Source organism: Manis javanica, chromosome 10, assembly GCF_040802235.1.
Source record: "Manis javanica isolate MJ-LG chromosome 10, MJ_LKY, whole genome shotgun sequence".
Taxonomy (NCBI): Eukaryota; Metazoa; Chordata; class Mammalia; order Pholidota; family Manidae; genus Manis; species Manis javanica.
In genome coordinates, this window is record NC_133165.1 from 109,936,648 (window position 1) to 109,956,048 (window position 19,401).

At 57.6% G+C, this 19,401-nt stretch overlaps 2 protein-coding genes across 11 annotated transcripts in view; one reads left to right on the forward strand and one right to left on the reverse strand.

The window, feature by feature from the left end:
* On the forward strand, window positions 1-10,146 carry MAFF (MAF bZIP transcription factor F). 7 transcript variants are annotated; one of them, XM_073213869.1, is made up of 4 exons: window positions 4-190; window positions 7,731-7,796; window positions 7,887-7,968; window positions 8,379-10,146. In XM_073213869.1, exon 4 carries the CDS (start codon window positions 8,391-8,393, stop codon window positions 8,829-8,831), a length of 441 nt encoding a protein of 146 aa, XP_073069970.1. In that variant the 5' UTR covers window positions 4-190; window positions 7,731-7,796; window positions 7,887-7,968; window positions 8,379-8,390; the 3' UTR covers window positions 8,832-10,146. The 7 variants fall into 7 exon arrangements, with proteins under 7 accessions (XP_036862875.2, XP_073069970.1, XP_017508504.3 ...); XM_017653015.3 differs by lacking the exon at window positions 7,887-7,968 and adding an exon at window positions 2,514-2,697 and having other exon boundaries at window positions 6-190; XM_037006977.2 differs by lacking the exons at window positions 4-190; window positions 7,887-7,968 and adding exons at window positions 2,665-2,697; window positions 3,161-3,248.
* Window positions 10,147-11,694: 1,548 nt separating this feature from the next.
* The window catches only part of TMEM184B (transmembrane protein 184B), a 42,323-nt gene continuing 34,616 nt past the window's right edge, over window positions 11,695-19,401 (reverse strand). For 3 of the 4 annotated variants that reach the window (XM_037006969.2, XM_073213872.1, XM_073213873.1), the window contains 5 exons: window positions 18,369-18,460; window positions 17,426-17,595; window positions 16,810-17,004; window positions 14,999-15,019; window positions 11,695-14,112 (listed from right to left, as the gene is read on the reverse strand). In XM_037006969.2, the coding sequence (XP_036862864.1) occupies window positions 13,871-14,112; window positions 14,999-15,019; window positions 16,810-17,004; window positions 17,426-17,595; window positions 18,369-18,460 (720 nt within the window). In that variant the 3' untranslated portion in view covers window positions 11,695-13,870. The remainder of the gene's footprint in view (window positions 14,113-14,998; window positions 15,020-16,809; window positions 17,005-17,425; window positions 17,596-18,368; window positions 18,461-19,401) is intronic. The other variant, XM_073213871.1, reaches the window with a different exon arrangement.

A 19,401-nucleotide genomic window follows, 5' to 3' on the forward strand; every position in this document is an offset into this window, starting at 1 on the left:
CTCCGCGCCGCCCTCCGAGCCGCCCGCCCTACAACAAAACTCCGCGCGGCGCTCCGGGGAGTCCGGCTGGGAGAAACCTGCGGTCTGCACCGGAGGGGAGACAGACCAGGGCGCGGGCCGGGACAGCAGCCCGGACGGCAGCGGACCCTGCGTGTGCCAGGGGCGCCAGGCGAAGCGGGCCGAGAGGCGGGTGAGGGACGCGCACGGGCGCGTGGAACCGCGGGGCGGCAGGGTCTCCGCGCCCCGGGAACGTGCCTGGGGCGGGGCTCCGGGGCCCGCTCCGTCGGTGTTCCTGTGTGTCCCTCGCCGGGACACGGCTGGCGTGAGGGGGAGGACAGGCAGAGGTGCTGGGGGACCGAGACTGGGCCGAAGGAAGCTTGGTGGAGTGCGGTGGTGATGGGCCTCTTTTGGGGGCCCGCGGCGGGAGGCGGCGAAACCAGGCAGGAAGGGACAGCGCAGTCTGGCCGGCGTCAGCGTCCGCCCAGGCGGGGCCGGGGGCGGTGTGTGCACGTACGTGACTCGGTGAGAACAGTCCCTGGACCGGTGCCCGTAGGCCGTGCGTGCGCGGTTTGTTTACGTCCGAGGGCGGGCGTGTGTCTCTGTCCCCGGGCGAGCCTTCTGGGTATCCTGCCCTGTGCTTGCGCGCGCAGTGTACCTTAGAGTATGTATGGCTGTATGTAACTGTGTTTGTGTGTCCGCCCGCGCTCTCCCAGGCGGGTGAAGACCCCGGACCCGTGCACCGGTGGTGCGTCCCTCCGAGAAAGTGTGTTCACACGAATAAACTGAATTAAAACCAGAGCCAGGGAAGCTGCTCGGTCCACGGTCACAGGGGTCTGGGAATTCTCGCCCGGGCTGTCCCTTTCCTACTGGCCGCCAGCGACCGGGGCCTCGCTCTCCCCGGAGTTTCCCAGGGCCGAGGCCACATGACCGCGGTGTTTGTCCCCCGCCCAGAGCCGGCGCCAGCAGCCACAGGGTGGGGCGAAGTATCAAAGACCCACCCAGCTCTGCTGGGGGGTGAGATGAGAGGGCCACCCATCACCCCAGCACCCTGGTGGGTCTGACAATAAAGTGGGCTGCCAACCAGGTCCTTGTCCCCAGGTTTTCCATCTGCCTGGGGAAGACAGACCTTTGGGACTCTCCATCCCCAGGGTTGCCCCTCCCCTGGTCTCAGGAAGAACCTGAAGGGCCAGAAAACCCAGGGCAAAGGCGGGAGGTAGGAAAGGATGCCAGGCTACTCTCTTTGGTAGCTACTCTGGTTGGTCCTGGTTCCGGAGATCCGACCTGCTGGGTCTGGAAGGGTGAGTCTGGGAGGATGGGGTGGAGCCGGTTTCTGTTCTCTTGGTTTCAGTTCACAGGTGGGATTAGTCAGACAGACGGATTGATGGCCAGACCTGAGGAGCTAGCTGAGAGCCTGAGCCAACCTGGGGACCGGAGTCCTCACCCAGGCTGGGCATGGCTGACAGGCAGTGGAACGAGTGGTCTGAAGCATGAAGGGTTCAAGTGTGAGGGATGGGACCCCAGCCTAACCCCTGCTCCTCATCTGCCCTTCAGAAAGCTTTGATTTAGTCCAGTAGCCTGAGGGATGGTGTGGGGGCTATTCCTTGGTGCTATTCTGCCTTCCCCCTCCTCCCACCCACAGGGCTACAGAATCCTGGCAGTGGGTAGGGGTTGGGGAGTTGGGGATGTTGATGCAAGCTTGCTGAGGTGAGGAACCAGATGATCTTTAAACTTTGAGCCCTGGTCAGCTCTGCTACCATAGGGGAACCTCACCGTCTCCACCTGTGGCAGAAAGTAGGCAGTATCCAGGGTGGCAGGATGGGGATAGAGTGGGGGAGGTATGGCAGCCTCTACACACAGCCTGTTTTCCAGGGGAATTCTGGGAGAGAAAGCAGAGCCAACAGCCCTGGGCTGGAGCCAGGAATGTCCAGGAGCATGTAGCGGTTGAGTAGGGGAGGTGGTGGCCAGGGGCAAAGGAACCAGGCAGGCTCCTCCTCAAAGCTGGGCAGAAAACTTCCCAAACAGGGTTGGGGGTCAAGAGACAAGGGGAAGAAGTTGTTGATTGGCTCAGTCACAGATGCAAAGCTAGCACTGAAAGTTTTGACCTCCCACTAAACAGCCCCTGAGCTTCACTAGAGGGCCTGGGACCCAACATGGGCTCCTGTGCCTCCCTCAGTCCTGGCACCTTTAGCTTGCATGGCCACGGAGCCCTTCATAGGCCAGATGCTGGAGTGAGATGGTGAAAAAACCAGGTCCAGGGCTTGCCCTCTGGGAACTTATAGTCGAGGAGGGGAGACAAAGTTAAAGGGCCACCAAACTAAATACAAAACCACAGCTGAGATGGCTGGTAGCAGGCAGAAGTCATTGTGGTTTGTAAGTGTATAACAGGACTCTGACTTTGCAAAGGCAATCAAGGAAGGCTTCCCTGAGGAGGTGACCAGTGAGCTGGATTGTCAGAGTGATGATCATTTGTGAAGCCCTTGAGAGCAGAGGCTGATTTATCTTTGGGCTTTCAGGGTCCAGCACTGAGCCTGGCACAGAGTAGGTGTTTCTTCGATATTTGTTGATTGAATGGATGAACAAGCACTGAGTCCTTGTCCTGGAAGAGCTCCACAACACTTGGAGAAAAAGACCTGGGAACCCCAGGGAAGCAGGGAGACCGAGGACAGGCTGCGGGATTCTCAAAGCAGTCTCCCAAAAGTGAGCATCCTTCAGAACCCAGGTGACATCCTTTCTTACACACATACACACTCCCTTTTTGTCCCTTTGGAAAACATCCAGGGATGGTAGAATTTACTGTCTGTTCATTCATTTCTTGTTAGCATGAGGATCCTGAGAGAGGGTATAGGGAAAACATAGTGTGGGCTGGAGGGTGGCATCACAGGGTTCTGAAATGGGCCAAACAAAGCAAGTTTGTAGATTTGTGTCAGTAATGATCCCTCTGGCAGCTCTTGGAGGAGGATAGATGGCAGAGGCAGAGGGAGGCAGGCAAGGCTAGAGGCCAGTAAGGAGGCGGCTGTGGTCATGGTTCAGCTGAAAGAGGGAGTGGTCCGTAGCTGTGCAGGTGGAGCAGAGGGGTGGTCAAGGCTGATGGTCTCTGAGTTTGTGTTCTCATGCCCCTGCCTTCAGGAAGCCTTCCCTGATTTCCTTGCCCTTCATCCAGGGCCTCCCTCCATTCTGCTGGTGGTCTTGGAGCTCCATTCTGGACAAGAATTTGGCACTCCAAACTCCAAAATCATCAGTGCTGGCAGGTATCTTATGCTCAATAGAGGTTTGGCATGTTGGGAAACTGAGGCCTAGAGAGAGGGAATGATGAAGTCATGTAGTGAGTGTGAGTGGGCGGCAGAACCAGAGCTAAAGTCCAAGGCTTCTGCTTCCCTGCCATGCTGGGTTCTCCCAGCTTTGCTCCCCTTCCAGCAGGGAGGAGGCTCCCCCAGCACTGGCTGCCAAGACCCAGGAAAACACATTTTTTCCCTCTGTCCTCACAGAGGAAGCAGAATGGCTCAGCAGCCAGAGAGGAGCCCATGCCAGTGGGTGGGCCGTCTACAGGACGTCTCTGGAGCAGACTAGGGGGGCCAGGGAAGGAGTGTAGGGGGGCTTGTGGCTGCTGACTGGGCCAGGCAGATGTCAGTCCCCCAAAAGTAGATTCATTCTCCATGCCTCCAAAACAGTGTCAGGAACCTGCAGACCCTGGAGGGCAGCTCTGTGGTGGGGTAGGGGGTGGGAGGATATGGTAGCTGGCGCTGAAGAAAGACCCCTAAGCTGGGAGTCAGGATTCTTGGGTTCCAGCCCACCACTGCCACCAAACAGCTGCTTGGTTGCCTCGGTTACAGAACAAGGGCGTTGGATCAACTGCTGTCTCAGGCCCAGCATTCTCCAGACTGGCCGAGGCAGGCCGGCCGAGGACCCAGGCCTCTTGGCTTACAGTCCAGCAGCCCCTGGCAGGGTTGGAGGCTGAGGGCCTGAGCTTATCAGAAAGTTTTCTCTGCTTGTGCCTTGCCCTCTGGGATTGTCTGACTCTGCTGAGCTAGGACATTCCTGGGCGAACATGGCACCTTGGCTGACATCCAGGGTGCGGTTGAGGGGGCTGAGGCGAGAGCAGGAGGAGAAGGAGGAAAAGAGGGAAGAACAGGTTCAAAGTGTCTGCAGGGCCTAAAAATACTTAGAATCACAGCCAGCTGAATGGATGGGATGTTTAGCCATTGTGCAGAATAGGGGATGGCCAAAAGTTCCCCCCTGTTGGCCTGCTGTGGAGGGCAGTGGTGAGGAGGAATCAGAGGCTGTATGTAAGCTCGGGGGAAGATGGTGCTGCCCTTGATTAGAGATGCCTATGGTGGGAGTGTGGGAGGGAAGTAAGGTGAGCCTGTTCTGGTCTACTTCTCTGGTATTTTACGCACAAATACTATTGTGATTGTCCCCACCTTACAAGTAAGGAAACCAAAGCTTAGTGAGGAAAAGTGACTTTTATGAGAGCCAGGCCATGCCTCCGAGCCTCTGCGTCACCCGGTGCCCAACAGGCTCTCAGTGCACCTTCACAAGGAGAGGCTTCCCCTTGCCCATCAGGTCTCTGTGTGGCCAGACTGCCTGGGTGTCACCTCACAGCCCTGCTCCCTGAACAGCCGGCGAGGGGGCCTGGGCATGTTCCTCACAGACCTAACACAAATCCTGGCACGTCAGAGCTGGGCAGCCTTGGAGACTGACAAGTCCAACCTCATCTTCAAGGGTTAGGGAAATGGGGCCCAGAGAGGGTGCCCTGTCAGGGCCACATTGGGAGGAGTCCACTCATGACAGAAATGTCAGAAACTCCATCCATCCATACCTCACCAGTGCCTCCCCCTTGCCAGGCCCTGTGCAGGTGCCCAAAGCTGCCTGGCCTGGTTGCTGCTTTCCGAGCTCCCTGTCTGGCAGGGAGACAATAAGGACACTGACCATGACAACTCAGGGCAGGAGTGCTCGGGTGGGTGGTGCCTAACAAGCCCTAGAGGACAGGGAGGGCTTCCTGTAGGAGGAGATGTCTGTGCCCAGGGCAGGAGGATGAGTAGGAGTCTGCCTGATAAGTGGAGGAGAAGTGTTATGGTCGGGGTAGGGGGAGAATGGGGGGGAATGGGGTGGGGGGTGTAGCCCAGAGACAAGAAAGCTTGGAGTGGAAGGAAGTGAAAGAAATTCTCCATGGCTGGATTGCCGAATGGAGGTAGGCAGTGATGGTTAATGAGCCTGGGGTGCCATGCAAGTGGGCCTGGACCGTGCCCAGGATATTAGGGAGCCATGGAGGGTTTGCATCTGGGCGGTGATGTAGTCAGAGGCACAGGGTGGGAAGATCCTCCAGTTGCAAGTGGAGGATAGGTGGAGGCTGGCAGGGAGGTGTGCTGGGTCCTCCCCAGGTGTGTGCTGTGGGGAAAGGTGACCACTTAAGAGGCCTATATTGACAAATATATTGGTGGGGTATGAGGGTCTCCAGGTAGTGTCCATGAAAGGTCAGGGTCCAGACTTGGGACATCCTGGGCCTCAGTTTCCCCCTACACCTCAGGAGGCCTGGGTGGCTCTGAAGACCCTCCTAGCCCGAAGGCCACAGTGACTATCTCTGTCCTGGGACCCCATGAAGGGCCGACTTTACTGTCCCACTCCTTGCTTCCATCTGGGGTGTCAGAGCCCCGGCTGTGTGGCCAGGAGAAGCAGGGAGGATTCCTGAGAAGCCCTGGACTGCCTCCCCCTCTGCCTGAGTCACGCTGAGAATTTACCCACCTTGACTTGAGCATCTACTGTGTGCCAGGCAGTGCTCGAGGCCTGGAGATGCAGCAGAGGACAAGACCTCTGCTTTGTCATTCTTGTGCAGAGACAGACACTGAGCAAACCTACAAACACGTGTGGCTTATTATATGTAGTGAAGTGCTAAGGAGAAACATGTGGTGGGAAGGGAAACAGCGTGCGTGGGGGCGGGTGGGCGTGGGGAGTGGGAATCCTAAATTGAGTAAGAACAGGACAAGGACATTTGAAGAGAGGCCTGAAAGAGATAAGGAAGCAAACTTCACGGCCATCTAGAGGAAGAGAGTGCCAGGCGAAGGGAACTGCCAGTGCAAAGGCCCTGGGGAGGAGCCCACATGTGAGGAACAGCAAGGAGGAGGGTGTGGCTGGAGCAGAGTGAGGGCAGGGGAGTGAAGATGGAACTAACGTCAGAGAGACGTGTCTGGGGCTACATCACGGAGCACCTGTGTGCCCTGTGATGACGGGCTTTTTATTCTGGGTAAGATGGGAGCCATGAGAAGGTCTTGAGGGAGGAGGAACATGATCTGACTTAACACATCCCGCGTCACCCATGGGGAAACTGAGTCACAGAGAGGCTAACTGATTTTTCAGAATCAGAGCTAGTGAGCAGAATGAGTGCCAAAAGGCCCCAGGTGTGTCTGGCAGCAAAGTCCACGCACTTTTCGTTTCTCCAGTGTCCCAAGAGACACCTAGGGCATGCTGGCATGTGTCAGAGGCTGAGCTGAGGCTTTGGGTCAGCCCCACAGATAGCTCAAGGAATCAGAATGGGCCGAGATGAACCCCTGCTGCTCTCTACAACCTGAGTGTTGCTCATGAGGATTGAGAGGACCCTGCATCTCAGATCACACAGCATCTTCCTGCCCGGCCCTCCTTCCTCACCGCTTCTGCCTGCCTCCCCACGGGGATTCTCAGATGAGGAAACTCAGGCTAACAATGAACAGCGAGATGATCAGATGAGCTGGGGATGGAGGGGACTTCTGCTTCAGAGGGGGCTTTGGTCTCCTCCCCAGCCCAGAGCAATGACCGTCAGCCCCCAGAATACACCCTCATGTCTCCCCAATGCCAAGCTCATGTCTGACAAATAGTAGATGCTCAAGAAATACTTGTTGAATGAACCTGGAGCTTGCAGGCCCATGGAAGGAAGCATTGGGGGTCTGTGGCCCCTCATCAGTCTAGGTATGACTGTCCTGTCTGCCTGGGGCAGTGCTGGGCAGCCCCCAGGCGGGGGAAGCTTTCCCAAAACAGGTCTGGATGAGGGAGGCTTAGGTGGGGGAGGGGAAGGGACTGATTATGTTGTATTTTGATAGGGTGCTGGTTGCACTCTGTGACAAGTCCATTGACTAGTATACATATGTTTTGTGTTCTTTTCTAGAGGTTATACTTTATTGAAAAGTTAAACAAAAACCAAATATATGTGTCTGGTCCTTATGTGGAAGAATGGCTAGGGGAGAGGGGGTCCATTCACTTGGTGCATATTTATTGAGCACCTGCTACATGCCAGGCATTAATTTGGCACATTGACATAGTGGTAGGATAGGCAAGTCCTAGGTCCTCATCAGCTTACATTTTGGTGAGGGAGGGGTGGGACGATGAGAGAGATATACAAGTAACCAAGCAAAATAATTGCAGAAGAGGCGACTATTTCAAGGGTTAGTAAAGGGGCTTATGGGTTATGACACAGGAGGTGTTTTAGCCAGAACAGTCAGATCTCTGAATGACATTAGGCAAAGGCCTAAATGATAAAGAACTGCTATGGGGAGATGAAAAGGAAGAGAACAGTAAAGAGAACAGTAAGTACAAAGGCCCTGAGGCTGAAATGAGCCTATCAAGGCCACTGTGGCTGTACCACTGAGACAGAGAAAAGTGGTATGAGATGATTTCCAGGACACAGGGGCCTGGAATGCCATGGTAGTGTTTGGATTTTATTCTAAGTGGAAGAGAAAGTGATCTTGGTCTCCTCTCTTCCCTAGGTCTCAGCCGAGAGGGCACCGTCTGCAAAAATGTCTGCGGATCCCTTATCCAGTAAAGCCCTGAAGGTGAGGAGGCAGTCGCGGTTGTCCCTAGTCCTCCCGTTACCTCCTTCCCTACCTGCAGGGATGAGCCTCTCACCCCAACTTCCCCTTCAGTTCCCGGTACGCCCGCCGTGGCCCACTGAGTGGGCATCAGGCCCCAGGAAGGGAACCCGGACACCCAGGCTCTGGTCACAAGGTGTGTCCCCAGGGAGATCACTTCCCCCTCCCCATCCTGCTTCCCCATTAGAACCACGCCCTCTGAGTGGCGGGACTTCAGAGCTGCTTTCTGAGCCAGATTTCTCTGGCTGAGTCCAGGCTGGGGCACCAGATTAGGATTTGGGCCAAGCCCTGGGGTGGCTCCTTTTGTGTTCAGATCCTGGTTTGGCTTGGTTTCCCCCTTCTGGATTCCTAATCCCTGCTTAGGGGTCTTGGAGCAAATCCAGTCACCACTGTAGTGCCTATGGTGGTGAAAGGGTAGTAGCATTGCAGGTGTAGGGGAAGCCATCTCTAGCACCTGCTGTGCACCAGGCCGAGGGCCACGGACCCCCTGGCAGTGATGCACCCCTGGGCCTCCGTTTCCCCATGCACCCAACGTGCCGCCCGCAGATTAAGCGCGAGATGAGCGAGAACACACCGCACCTGTCTGACGAGGCGCTGATGGGGTTGTCCGTACGTGAGCTGAACCGACACCTGCGTGGGCTCTCGGCCGAGGAGGTGACGCGGCTCAAGCAGCGGCGCCGCACGCTGAAGAACCGAGGTTACGCTGCCAGCTGCCGCGTGAAGCGCGTGTGCCAGAAGGAGGAGCTGCAGAAGCAGAAGTCGGAGCTGGAGCGCGAGGTGGACAAGCTGGCGCGGGAGAACGCCGCCATGCGCCTGGAGCTCGACGCGCTGCGGGGCAAGTGCGAGGCGCTGCAGGGCTTCGCGCGCTCGGTGGCCGCTGCCCGCGGGCCCGCCGCGCTCGTGGCGCCCGCTAGCGTCATCACCATTGTCAAGTCGGCCCCGGGCCCGAGCCCCCGCCCCGCCCCCGCCCCAGGCTCCGCCCCCGCTGCCTGCTCCTAGTGCCCGCCGCGCGCGAACACCCAGTTCGCACGTCCCACCGACCCCCGTTACCCTCCCAAAGTGCCTAAGCGACATCTCTGTCCCCAGGAGCCATTTCTCTGCAGCTGCCACCCCCTGTGGCGAACACACGTTCTCTCCCTGAGCATGTCTTCCTTGTCGCGGAGACCCATCTTCTCTGTAACTGGGACCTAATAGGTGGCCCTAGGGAGGGGCAACTTTAGTGAGATGGGGGAGGGGGTGGGGTGGGGTGGGAATCTGGGTTCCCTTTGGCTTAAAGTTCAGCCTTAGATTGGGGGGATGGGATAGAAGGGTTTAGAGAAGGGCTGCAGGGAGAAGAGGGCACCTCTCATTTTATAAACTGTTTGCTCTTATTGTGCCAATAGCCCCTTGCCACCCTCCCAGGATTCAGGACTAGGTTCGGCCAGTTTGCGTCTCTTATGTGTCTGATGCTCCCACCTCTGTTTTGGGCCTAGAGGTACCTGGCCTTGCAAAGCTGGGAGTCATTGGAAATCACCTAGTCAAGTCCGGTTAACAGACAGGAGAGCAGCCTCCAGCGGATATGACAGTGCTTAAGCTTAGTGGCTGAGCTGAAACTAAAAGCCAAGTCTTCCTACTGCTGCCCCTACAGGGGACAGGGACAGGAAGAGGTGGTGAGAAGGCCTCGCTGGCTGGGGAGACGCTGTGATTTAGGGGAAGAGACGTAGAGGGACAGAGAAGGTGATAATAGATGGAAGAGAGGGAAGGAGCTGGCCTTGCTCAACCCCTGGGCTCTCCCTGCAGCCAGGGGGCTGGCCAGCCAAAGACAAAGGGGACAAAGGAGGTGACCACCCATCATGGCAGGTGGGGAGATGAGAAGACAGATCCTGCAGTCCTGCAGTCTGGGGTGGGGGTCCTTGGAAGGGAAGGGCCCCACCTCTCCTCCCATGAGTGTTCATTATGGGCTGGGTGCTGACCACTGCCCCTGATTGCCATTCTCCTGGGAAGCCCAGCCCCCACCCCACTCCACACACTGTATACAGCTGCCCCTCCCCACTGTTTATTTATTGCACAAACTAAGTTATTCTCCCCAGCCAGAGCCCTCGCACTCACTTCCTGGGAAAAGTGGTGTGGGACCCTGAGCTGGACTTTATATTTTATATCTGCAAATAAATCACATTTTATCTTATATTTAGGGAAAGCCGATGGCAACAATCAAAAAGTTTGAAAACAATTGCCAGGCCCCCGGAATTTATTTATTTTCTGACTTACAGTAAGCGAGTTATCCGCCTTCTGTATTTTGTACTTTCTGAATAAAGTCAAGTTCTCTTTTTCCACAGTGAAGAAGTGTATGTCCTAGGTTATGGTTTATTTTGTGGTGGAGGGAGTTCTGAATGAGGGTCCCAAGCAGGACTCTCCTCTGGGCAGAGGGTTGGCCCTAATTTGCAAATGAACTAAGAGCTCCTGTAGCTCCCTGGGCAGTGGGCTGGAAGGGGGTCCCACGAAGAAGGGGCTAAAACATCCCTCCTTCCTTCTGTCTGTCTGGGGCCAAGGAGCTCCCGGGAAATACAAGCCAGAAGGGCAATGAAATGTAGGCTTAAATTCTCTGGGCATCTCTTCAGTGAATAAACAGTCCCGCCCAGAGGAAAATTCCCAGATTTAAGAGTCATCTTACAGCACTTTCACATCGACGTCAGATTTTTACAGCCAAGTAGAAAATATTTTCCCCAAGTTCCGGAAGGCACAAGAAGGTGGGGAAAGAAGTGGCTTCCGCAGTCCCAGTCTGCAGGCCGGAAAATGCAACCCCGTGTCAGCCTAGGCCTCAAACTCAAACTGTAATTTCAGCCCAATCTGCCTGCCTTTCTGCCCCAGTCCCCACCCCAGGAGTGGAGTGTACCACAGGGAGATAGGGTTTGAAGCCAGGGGTGCCTTTCTCTAGCTGCAAGACCTCTGATGACTTACTTAGCTTCCTGCGGCCTCAGCTTACTCACCTGTACAATGAAGGTGCTCTAGGGCATTTACATGCAGCATAAATGTTTGCACCCTGCACACAGCTACAGTGAGAGGCAATTTCTGTGTGGCTGGGTGCAGAGACATGGGGCTGGGAGGACGTGTCTGTGGGAGGTGCAGGATTTAAAATCTGGGGTAGGGCTGAACCACAGGGTTGACTGGGTCCAGAGGCCCTTCTTCTCAGGTTGAGGCCCAAGACACTGAGCCGAGGCCCCAGGAAAGGGCAGTGGGAAGTGGTGGGAGGGGAAGGCCAGTGGAGGCTGGTGGCTGGCTGGGAACTTCCCCACCCACGCTGCATTCCTGCTGCTCTGGCTCCTCCGGGTCCTGGCATGCAGTGTGGTGGCGGGAAGGGGCCCTGCTGGCCAGGCACCTGGCCTGGTGGGCCCTGCTCCAGACCTCCTTACCCCTAGGCACTTCAGGTCCCAGGGTGGGGAGTGGGGCTCAGGGACACACGAAGGGAATCTGGAAGGAGTAAGGGTCCCAGGAAGTCTCTTCAGTCTCCTGGGGACACGTGCAGGAATGGGGCTTGCCAGCGCAAGGGCCCTGTCTAGCTGGTTGACGAAACAGGGACGATGCATCAGCACACTGCACACACTAGCCCTGCTGGGTGGGGAAGGTGGTTCCCTGTGACCAAGGCTGCCACTGTGTCCCACTGGTGGGGGTGGGTGGGTGGGAACAGTGTCTAATGAGGGCCTGGACCCCAGTTTTAAGCCTGGCAATGTGAATCCCAACATCACCTACACAGTCCACATAGGAAGGAAGAGGTTACTTAGGACACCCCAGCCCACAACCACTAAGTCCACCGCAAACTCAAACGGGCCGGGGAAGAGGGAGGAAAAAACCTCACCCACAGGCAAAGATTTCAATACAATCTATATTATCTTAGATATATTTCTTTCTCACTTTATTTGCTCACTTCTGTCACGCATTTAAAATGTTACAGAGACCAAAATAGAGCGGCTTTCTGGTGGAACTCTTGGCAGTCATACACGAGATACAAAACTAGGGGACTCTGTCTTCTTATACATCATACAATTAATTTTTCAAGTATTTTTTATGTACAAAGAGCTACTCTACTGGGAAAAAAAACAAAACAAAACAAAGAAACAAGGTAGGTTACACATCCTAGGAAGGAGCGGGGGAGTGGTTGGGCAGGCATTCCCAGCCCCTATCTCCCCAGGGGCTGCTAGTGCCCCCCCACCCCCCATGCTAGCAGGCAAGTGCCAGGGCAGGCAAAGACCACGGGGGCAGGGAGTCAGCAGCACACTTTGGCCTGGAAGGAGAATCAGAAACAGATTCATGAAAGCAAACGGTGAGAGTGGGCACAGAAGTTCTCCTCGGACAGCCCGCACACACAGGCTGCCTTCCCAGGCAGCTTGGTACCAGCTGGCCAGGCCCACCGCACAGGAGCCTGAGAGCTGGCCTGTGACCCCACCCGAGGGCTCTGTGACCCTGGGGGGCTGGCTTGGTCACAAGGGCCGAAGGAGGCCTGGGAAGACTAGTGGGATGGAAGCCCCCACCTGACCCTCAGCACAGTTCATTCCAGGAGGGGCCAAAGGGAAGAGATTCCGTGAAGCTGGGATCCACAGGGCAGGCCCCTTCTCTCTCACCCTACCCGTCCCCAGGCTACTAGAGCCCAAACCAATGCTATTTGGGTTTGAAGCAACAGAAAGCTTGGCCTATATGAACATGCATCATGTCTGTTCAGTCTCTTCCTAAGATAGTGGCCTGTGTCAGCCTGGCCTGCCTGGGGGCTCTGGCCTTGGGAGGCTCCAGGTATATGGGTGTGGGGGTGGGCAAGGCTGGGGGGAGACTGGAAGTCCTGGCCACCTCTGAGGCCTGTCCAAGGGCACTCAGCCCAGCACTGCAGGATCCTCTGGGTGCCAGCAGCTTAATAGGGGGCCCCCAGGGAAGGCCTGGGAATAGACTTAGGGCCTAGGCGGGGGGAGCTTTCATATGTGACTAAGGCACAGAAAAGATGGGCTAGGGCCAGACGAGGCAGGGTGCCAGGCCCTGAGTGGGGCCAGGGAGAGGGGACCGGACCACTCCTCCCAGTTCTCAGCTCCCTGCTGCTGCCCCAGCCCTCAGCCCTCCCACCTGCAGGACTGAGTTTCTCCAGAAACTAGTCTGAAAGGGGGAGACTCAGACCCTTCCCTGAAACGGGAGGGAGAAGCCTCAGGGAGAGACCAGGGCCCAGCAGAGGTTCTGATTGCTCGTCTTGGGAAGGAGGGTTGCGAGCCTGTCAGAGCAGCCAGGGCTCCGCCCAAAATGCTCCCAAGAGAGACCCCAAGTGGCAGCGTGGGCTGCTGGGTGTCCTCGGCAGGCCAGGAGGAAGGGGCATGAGGCAGGCAGAAGATGCAGCCACGGAGGACACCCAGGAGCCCACAGACCCCCCACGTGGACAGCCTGTAACAACACAGGAGGGGCCCGGAGGCCCCGGAGCAACCTTCCTGGGCGGGGCCTGGGGCTTGCATGTGGGCTCTGATCCGGCCTGCCGGCCAGGGTCAAAAATGGTCCACAGAGAGCGTCTGAGTTCCCTCCTCCCTCCTGCCAGGGGTGAGGCTAGTCTAGTATCAAACAAGGGTAGACAGGAAGGAGCAGGCAGGGAGGAGCCTGGGTCAGAGTATTGCACGGTGTTAGGCATGGGGCGCTAAGTCTCAGGGCAATGCCTGGGGCAGGGCTGAGAAGTCTGCACCCTGGTCTACAACACAAGTGTCTGGGCCTGAGCATGGCTGGTCCCAACATGCCACCACCACAGGACATGCCGCAGGGCCCGGGAAGTCGCTCCCAGTGTCCTCTGCCCCTTGCCTGGCAGTGCAGGCTTGGCCGTGGGTAAGTATTCCTGAAGGCTCGTGAAGGGGCCCGGCCTGTCTCCTGGGCAGGCGGTACCTGTGTGTTCCTCTGGAAGTGATATGTGAGTATTTCTGGTCCAATAAATTAAATGGCAATGCCAAAGCTGTGCCAGGCTGCCTCCTGGCCTGACCATGGGACTGGAGTTGGGCACACATCCTGCCTTGGGCCCAGGTGCCAATCTTTCCCACCAGCCACCACATCTAGAACTCATCATCAGAGCTGAGCAGGAGAGTCTTCTCGTTGTCTCGGGTGCCACTCAGGCTGTGGGAGCGTGAGAGGCTGTGGGAGCTGCCACGCCAGGCGGGCCCAGGCTCCAGGGTGGCCTGCTGCGTGTACTGCTGGTAGGCAGGCGAGAAGTTGTGGATGGCGTCCTGCACGATGTCATGTGGGTTCATGGTTTCCTTGAGGCTGCTGGAGATGCTCTTCATGGGGGCACAGCGGCCTGCAGGGCAGGGGTGGAGAGGGGGTGAAGGGTGGGGCGGGGGAGGCCCTAGGGCTGTGCCACCCAACCACTCCTCCCGGGACAGAGGACAGGGTCCCAGATACGAGAAGGTGCAGGCAAAGCAATGGCTTCTCCAGCTGGGCAGGCGCCAAAGGGAGAGCACCTCTCTGAGGAGTGGGGGTGAGCAGTTCCCCCCTGGGGGGGAACCAGGGGCTAAGGTCCACAGGCGGGAAGGGGTCGGGGGGTGGAGACTGGCACATGCCAGGCAATGAGCCCAGAGGCCAGGATGGCTTGGCATCAACTGAAGATGGGGAGTATCTGGGAAGAGGGCCCAGGAGCCAGGGGTGCCCAGGTCCAAAGGAACTAGCCCTGCCCTCTTATCTGGGGGTGCTCCCCTTCACTCCGAGGAGTGGACCAGGGTCTTGGACCCACAGCAGAGCAGACACAGAATAGTGGGAGCCACCTACCCTGACATTCTTCCTCCTAATTCCCTCTCATAAATCGTCCCCAGACACTGTGGGAAGAAATGGCCTAGGCCACAAAACCAAGAAATAAGAGATAAGCTCAATTCGAGCACACAGGTCCCCAGACTCAAACTGGCGTGCTCTTTACACCTTCATGCTCTCTGCCGTGAAACGTGACTAAATACCCCTGGGATGAGCACTGTGCCCCCAGAACCAAGCAAGGCATATTTCCAAATAACGAGAGACAAGTATGGAAGCAGACAACATTATGGAGGGTGGCCCGGCAGGTGCTCTGGGGCTCTGCTGCCCGGGCGTACCTGTGGGAGGTTGGGACACAGAGAAGGAGCTAGGAGAGAAGCATGCCAGTGACAGTGACCAGGACTGACATGCAGGACAGACATGCAGACGAGAGCAGAACCTACCGTAAGGGCCATATGTTGGCACTGCCCGCGGCCAAACCCGGGGCAGAAGCAGGGTGGGGGTGGGGTGAGGGGAGAGAAGCCGGAGAAATAGAGAAGACAAGAGAGAGCTGAGTGAGGGCCGTCTGTCCACCACCGAGGCCCAGCATACCACACCGTACACCCTGCCCGCCCCACTCGCAGGCCCTGCCTAGTGCCCAGGCAGCTGCAGCTGCCCCTGCAGGGTCTGGGCAGGATGGCCACCTAGGGACGGCTCCTCTGGTGCAACTCATGCTTTCCTTTCAGGGCAGAAAACACACAGCAGACACCCAGAATGGTGGCCAGAGTTCAACCTCTGTACCTAAGTCAGGGTTCCCCCGCCTACTTCTCTACAGCCTGGCTGGGATTGCTAAGCTTGTGCCATGCACTTTACAAACCTCCCATCACTTCACAGACAAGGAATAGACCACACGGTGAGCCAGCTTTGCCCCTACGCCTGTGGCAGGTGCTGGGTCCTGCCTTTCCCTGCCAGGGCTGGGCTGGGGACCTTGCTAGAGGTGTGTTTCCGGCAATGCTAGTTCTTGCTGGGGGGCATGTATCTGGGGGCGGTGGGTGGGAAGGCAGCCCAGGTGTCTGCTGAGAGCCTCTGCAGAGCTACCTAGTACAGAAGGGCTTCCTTAAACCATTTCAAACCTTGCAGAGAGGGTCCTCTGCCATGACCCCAGGCTCCAAGGCACAAGGATGACTTTCCCTAGGACAGAGGCCCTGTTAGATCAGGTCCAAGGGACATCACCCTCAACACTGGGGACCTGGTGGGGCCCCTGCCGGCAGCAGTGAACCATGGCCAGCACAGTGCAAGACACTGAGTAAGTGTGCAATTAAACTGGAAAAAGTACCCCCAGCTTCCAGCCAGGAAGTGTGTTGGGAGAACACAGTCCGGCGCACAAGTATCAAGAGGCCTGGAGTACAATTTGGTCCATAAGCCTCGAGCAGCAGTGCAGACATTTGAGACTTCTTCCCAACCAAAGAACATGATTAAGTAAAAAGGGGAGGAGGAACGGGCCAGTGCCACTACCATGTGCTCAGTACAGCACCCCCCAGGGCCTGTGGTGGGCACAGGCTGTTGGGCCTGGGTAAGTGGGATTCTCCCCGTCCAGCCACATGGAAGGGAGCTGGCAGCTGCTGAACTCCTGGGGGTTAGACCAGGAGGGTCCCGTCCCTAGGCCCTCCTGCCTCCTCACTGGGTCAGGTCATTTCATGCATTCGTAGCCTGCTCTTCCTCCCCGTGAGCACCCCTCTCTGCCCACAGCAGCTAGCAGCAGCTCCCGTAGTCCCTGGGGCGCTCCGAAGGCACACACAGCAGGGCCCACACACAGCAGTTACTGCGGAAATCTCCAGGGTAGGGCCCAGGCACGGGGACTTTGAAGACTCTCCTGGGCATTCTAACGGACAGCTGGGGTTGCCAACGTTTTCTAACAAAGAGGAAGATTAGCAGGTGGAAAATGAAAGCTGTTAAAAGAATTGCCATCTGAGTCTGTTTCTTAGAAGTACAGGAATTCTAGGACAAATAGGACAGCCGTGTTTGATGTCAGAAACCATTAGAAACTCATCTATTCTAGGGTCTCTGTCCTGACCTGTGGGGTTACTGTGTTGTATCATCTCAGAGGTCTCTATACTCCAGAACTGATGTAAGAGACAGGTGAGCCTCGCTTCCACAACCTCTGACCCCTTTCCCCCAGGTGAACTGGGGATGCCTGACTGGGTGGCAGGGAGCCCACAGCGGGGTCGGGAGTGCTCCCCTCACTGGGGGTCATCTCCAGGAGCCTGGCTCATACCTTGCGCATCCAGTCTCTTGTCAGCATAGACCCTATAGGTGAAGGCGTGCCTCAGGGCCAGGGCCGCAAAGAACATCTCGATGCAGATGATGAAGTCCTGGTAGCCAGCAGCCACGGTGCCCTCACCCACCGACACGCGGGCTGAGTGGATCTTGGGGATGGCCCCGCACTTCTCCAGGATGGCCAGGAGCATGCCTGAAGGGAGGCATGCGTGTCCAGCCCCAGACCAGACCCGTTTCCCAGTTCTCCTTCCTCATGCAGGCCCCCATGTACCACACCCCCCAGGAGGAAGGAAGCAGAACCCACAGCTCCTGTAGGGCAGGGATGCCAACACAAAACCGACGCTTCTAGGACACCCCGTCCCCCCAGCTCCTTGCTGGTCACCAACACTGAGACACTGCCGACTATGTGGGCCCACTGGGGCTTCTCTGTGGTTCCTGTGAAAGGTCCCTGAAGGCCAGCACTTCACACCTGGCAGGTGCCTGCTGGACAGAGGCCCCTCTGATACTCAGGCCGGGGCCGCCCAGGGACAGTGCCATGGCCCAGGCCCCACGGGCACTGGGGCCAGTGAGCAGGAGGAGGGGGAGGCTTGGGGGCGGGCTGGGAAGGGGCTCACCCTGCCAGAAGGAGAGGAAGATGACGGACTTGACCATGAAGAACTTGAGGACGGGGCTGTAGGGGCTGAGCAGCTCCCGGGTGGCGAAGTAGAAGAGGAAGAGGGCGTAGAGGGCCAGGCTGACGGAGATGTTATAGATGATGGTCACGTAGAGGTAGCCGCTGGTGACACTGTGGGAACGGGAGAGAATTCTCTGGCTTGGACGGGCATCTGGGGAGGGGTGGGAGGGCAGTGCAGGCCAGCCCTGCGTCACTTGCTGATGTGTGTAAAGCCACCTGCCTGCAGCTCTGTGCCCACACCCCTGCTGGAGAACACTGACAACCAAGATAGCCTGGGATGGAGAGCTTGGCCCAGTGGTCAGACAACAGGTGCCAGAGTGACAGGGGGCTCAGCTTTGCTCTTTTCACGTGAGCCAAGTTATGCCCCCTGAGCCTCAGTTTGCTTGCATACCCTGGCAGGGCTGTTGTGTCGGTACAGAGTGTGTGCAAAGCACTTGTGAGCACAGGGGCCTGGACACATGCTCACTTCCGCTAACCCCAGAGATGAGACTTTCTACTAGGTACTCAAGCCAGGCCTCTCAGGGCTCTGACCCAGCCTCGCTACCTGCTCTGGGAATGGTCACTGTCCCTTCTTGGCCGCCCCTGGGGCACCACTCTGTTGCCTATACGTGAAGGTGACGGATGCTGAGGGCTTGCTCCTGTGCTGGAGACAGGGCCAAGGGCAAAGGCGACCACTTCGAGGCCTGGGCCTTGCAACTCAGGGGTGCACGGAGGCATGAGGAAGGCTAAGGCCGTGCTTGGCCTCCGCTCAGAGTAAGGTCATGGTGTGTGGCCAGTCGGCAGCTACTCCCTTCCCCACGCAGAGCATCAGCCTCTGGGCAGGGCCACCCACCCCGGCACTGACACCCCTCCCTACACAGTCCTCAGGGGACCCCTCTGCTTACTCAAAGTCACCATCCCGGTACTTGCCGAAGGCCTGTAGGACCACAGTGCTGACAGCCATGAGTGGTTTCACCACACAGAACTGCAGGGTGGCCTGTTGCAGGGGACAAGGTCAAAGGTCAAGGACAAGCATGGAAACCCTGTAACAAACACATCCTCTGTCCAGCTGGGACTGCACTGGGTGCCGGGAGACGGGGTGGGGGACCCAAAGGACTGCCCCTAGGGGACTGTCAGGGAGTGGGGGCAGAACGGGTGAGGTGACGACAGAGTGACACCACTGTAAGAAGATGGAGGGTGTAAAAGCAAGCAAGGAAGGATGGCCGGTGGAGAGATGGAGGAGCAGGGGACAGGAGATGCCCTCCGAGGCGGCCTCTCCGAGATGGGTCAGCGGGAAGGTGCCAGAGAGACAAGGGGCCAGCTCACACCCAGACCCAGAGGCAGGGAGTGGGCAAGTGCAGGGGAGGAGTGCTGGCGACGGCAACAGCAGGAGGTGGCCGGGCAGAAGGGTAAGGCTGGCGCCCTGCTCCGGGTACTGGCCCTGCTGGGGCAGGGCTGGGGGAGGGCCTCCCATCACCCTCCTCGTCCTCCCGGGCCTACCCCCGGCCCCAGGCTCTGGGCCTGGATCCAGAGTTTCTGTGAACTTAGGGGAGCACCGAACAGGAAGCAGCCCAAAGCACAAGGTCTGGAGTCCCAACACCCGAGTCTGAATTCTGGCCTCACCACCAGCGGTGGCAGAAGTACTGATACCCCACCCAGAGGAAGTAGGCCCAGCACCCTTTGAGGAAACGGGAGGAGCAGTTTGTACCATGTGAGCACTGAGTGCTATCCTAGGTCAATTCACTGGGTGCTCACAACCCCATAAGTACAGTTACAGATGAGGAAACTGAGGCACAGAGAAGCTCTGCTGAAGCAGCAGCAGCACCAGAGCCCAGGCCAGCAGGCCCCAGGGCCTTCACCCAACCACACCCCTGGATCGTGTCTGAAATCGGTCAGTGGTTCCGCAGCCACGCTGGACACCAGGTACGCCTGCAGAGC

What these genes read in the sequence shown, in the direction of transcription:
- MAFF (XM_017653015.3), top strand. Translation starts at nt 2,569, where the DNA reads ATGGATGAACAAGCACTGAGTCCTTGTCCTGGAAGAGCTCCACAACAC. An exon ending in CTCAAAGCAGTCTCCCAAAA is followed by an intron (nt 2,698 to 7,730) that starts GTGAGCATCCTT and finishes TCTCTTCCCTAG; the next exon opens with GTCTCAGCCGAGAGGGCACC. An exon ending in TATCCAGTAAAGCCCTGAAG is followed by an intron (nt 7,797 to 8,378) that starts GTGAGGAGGCAG and finishes TGCCGCCCGCAG; the next exon opens with ATTAAGCGCGAGATGAGCGA.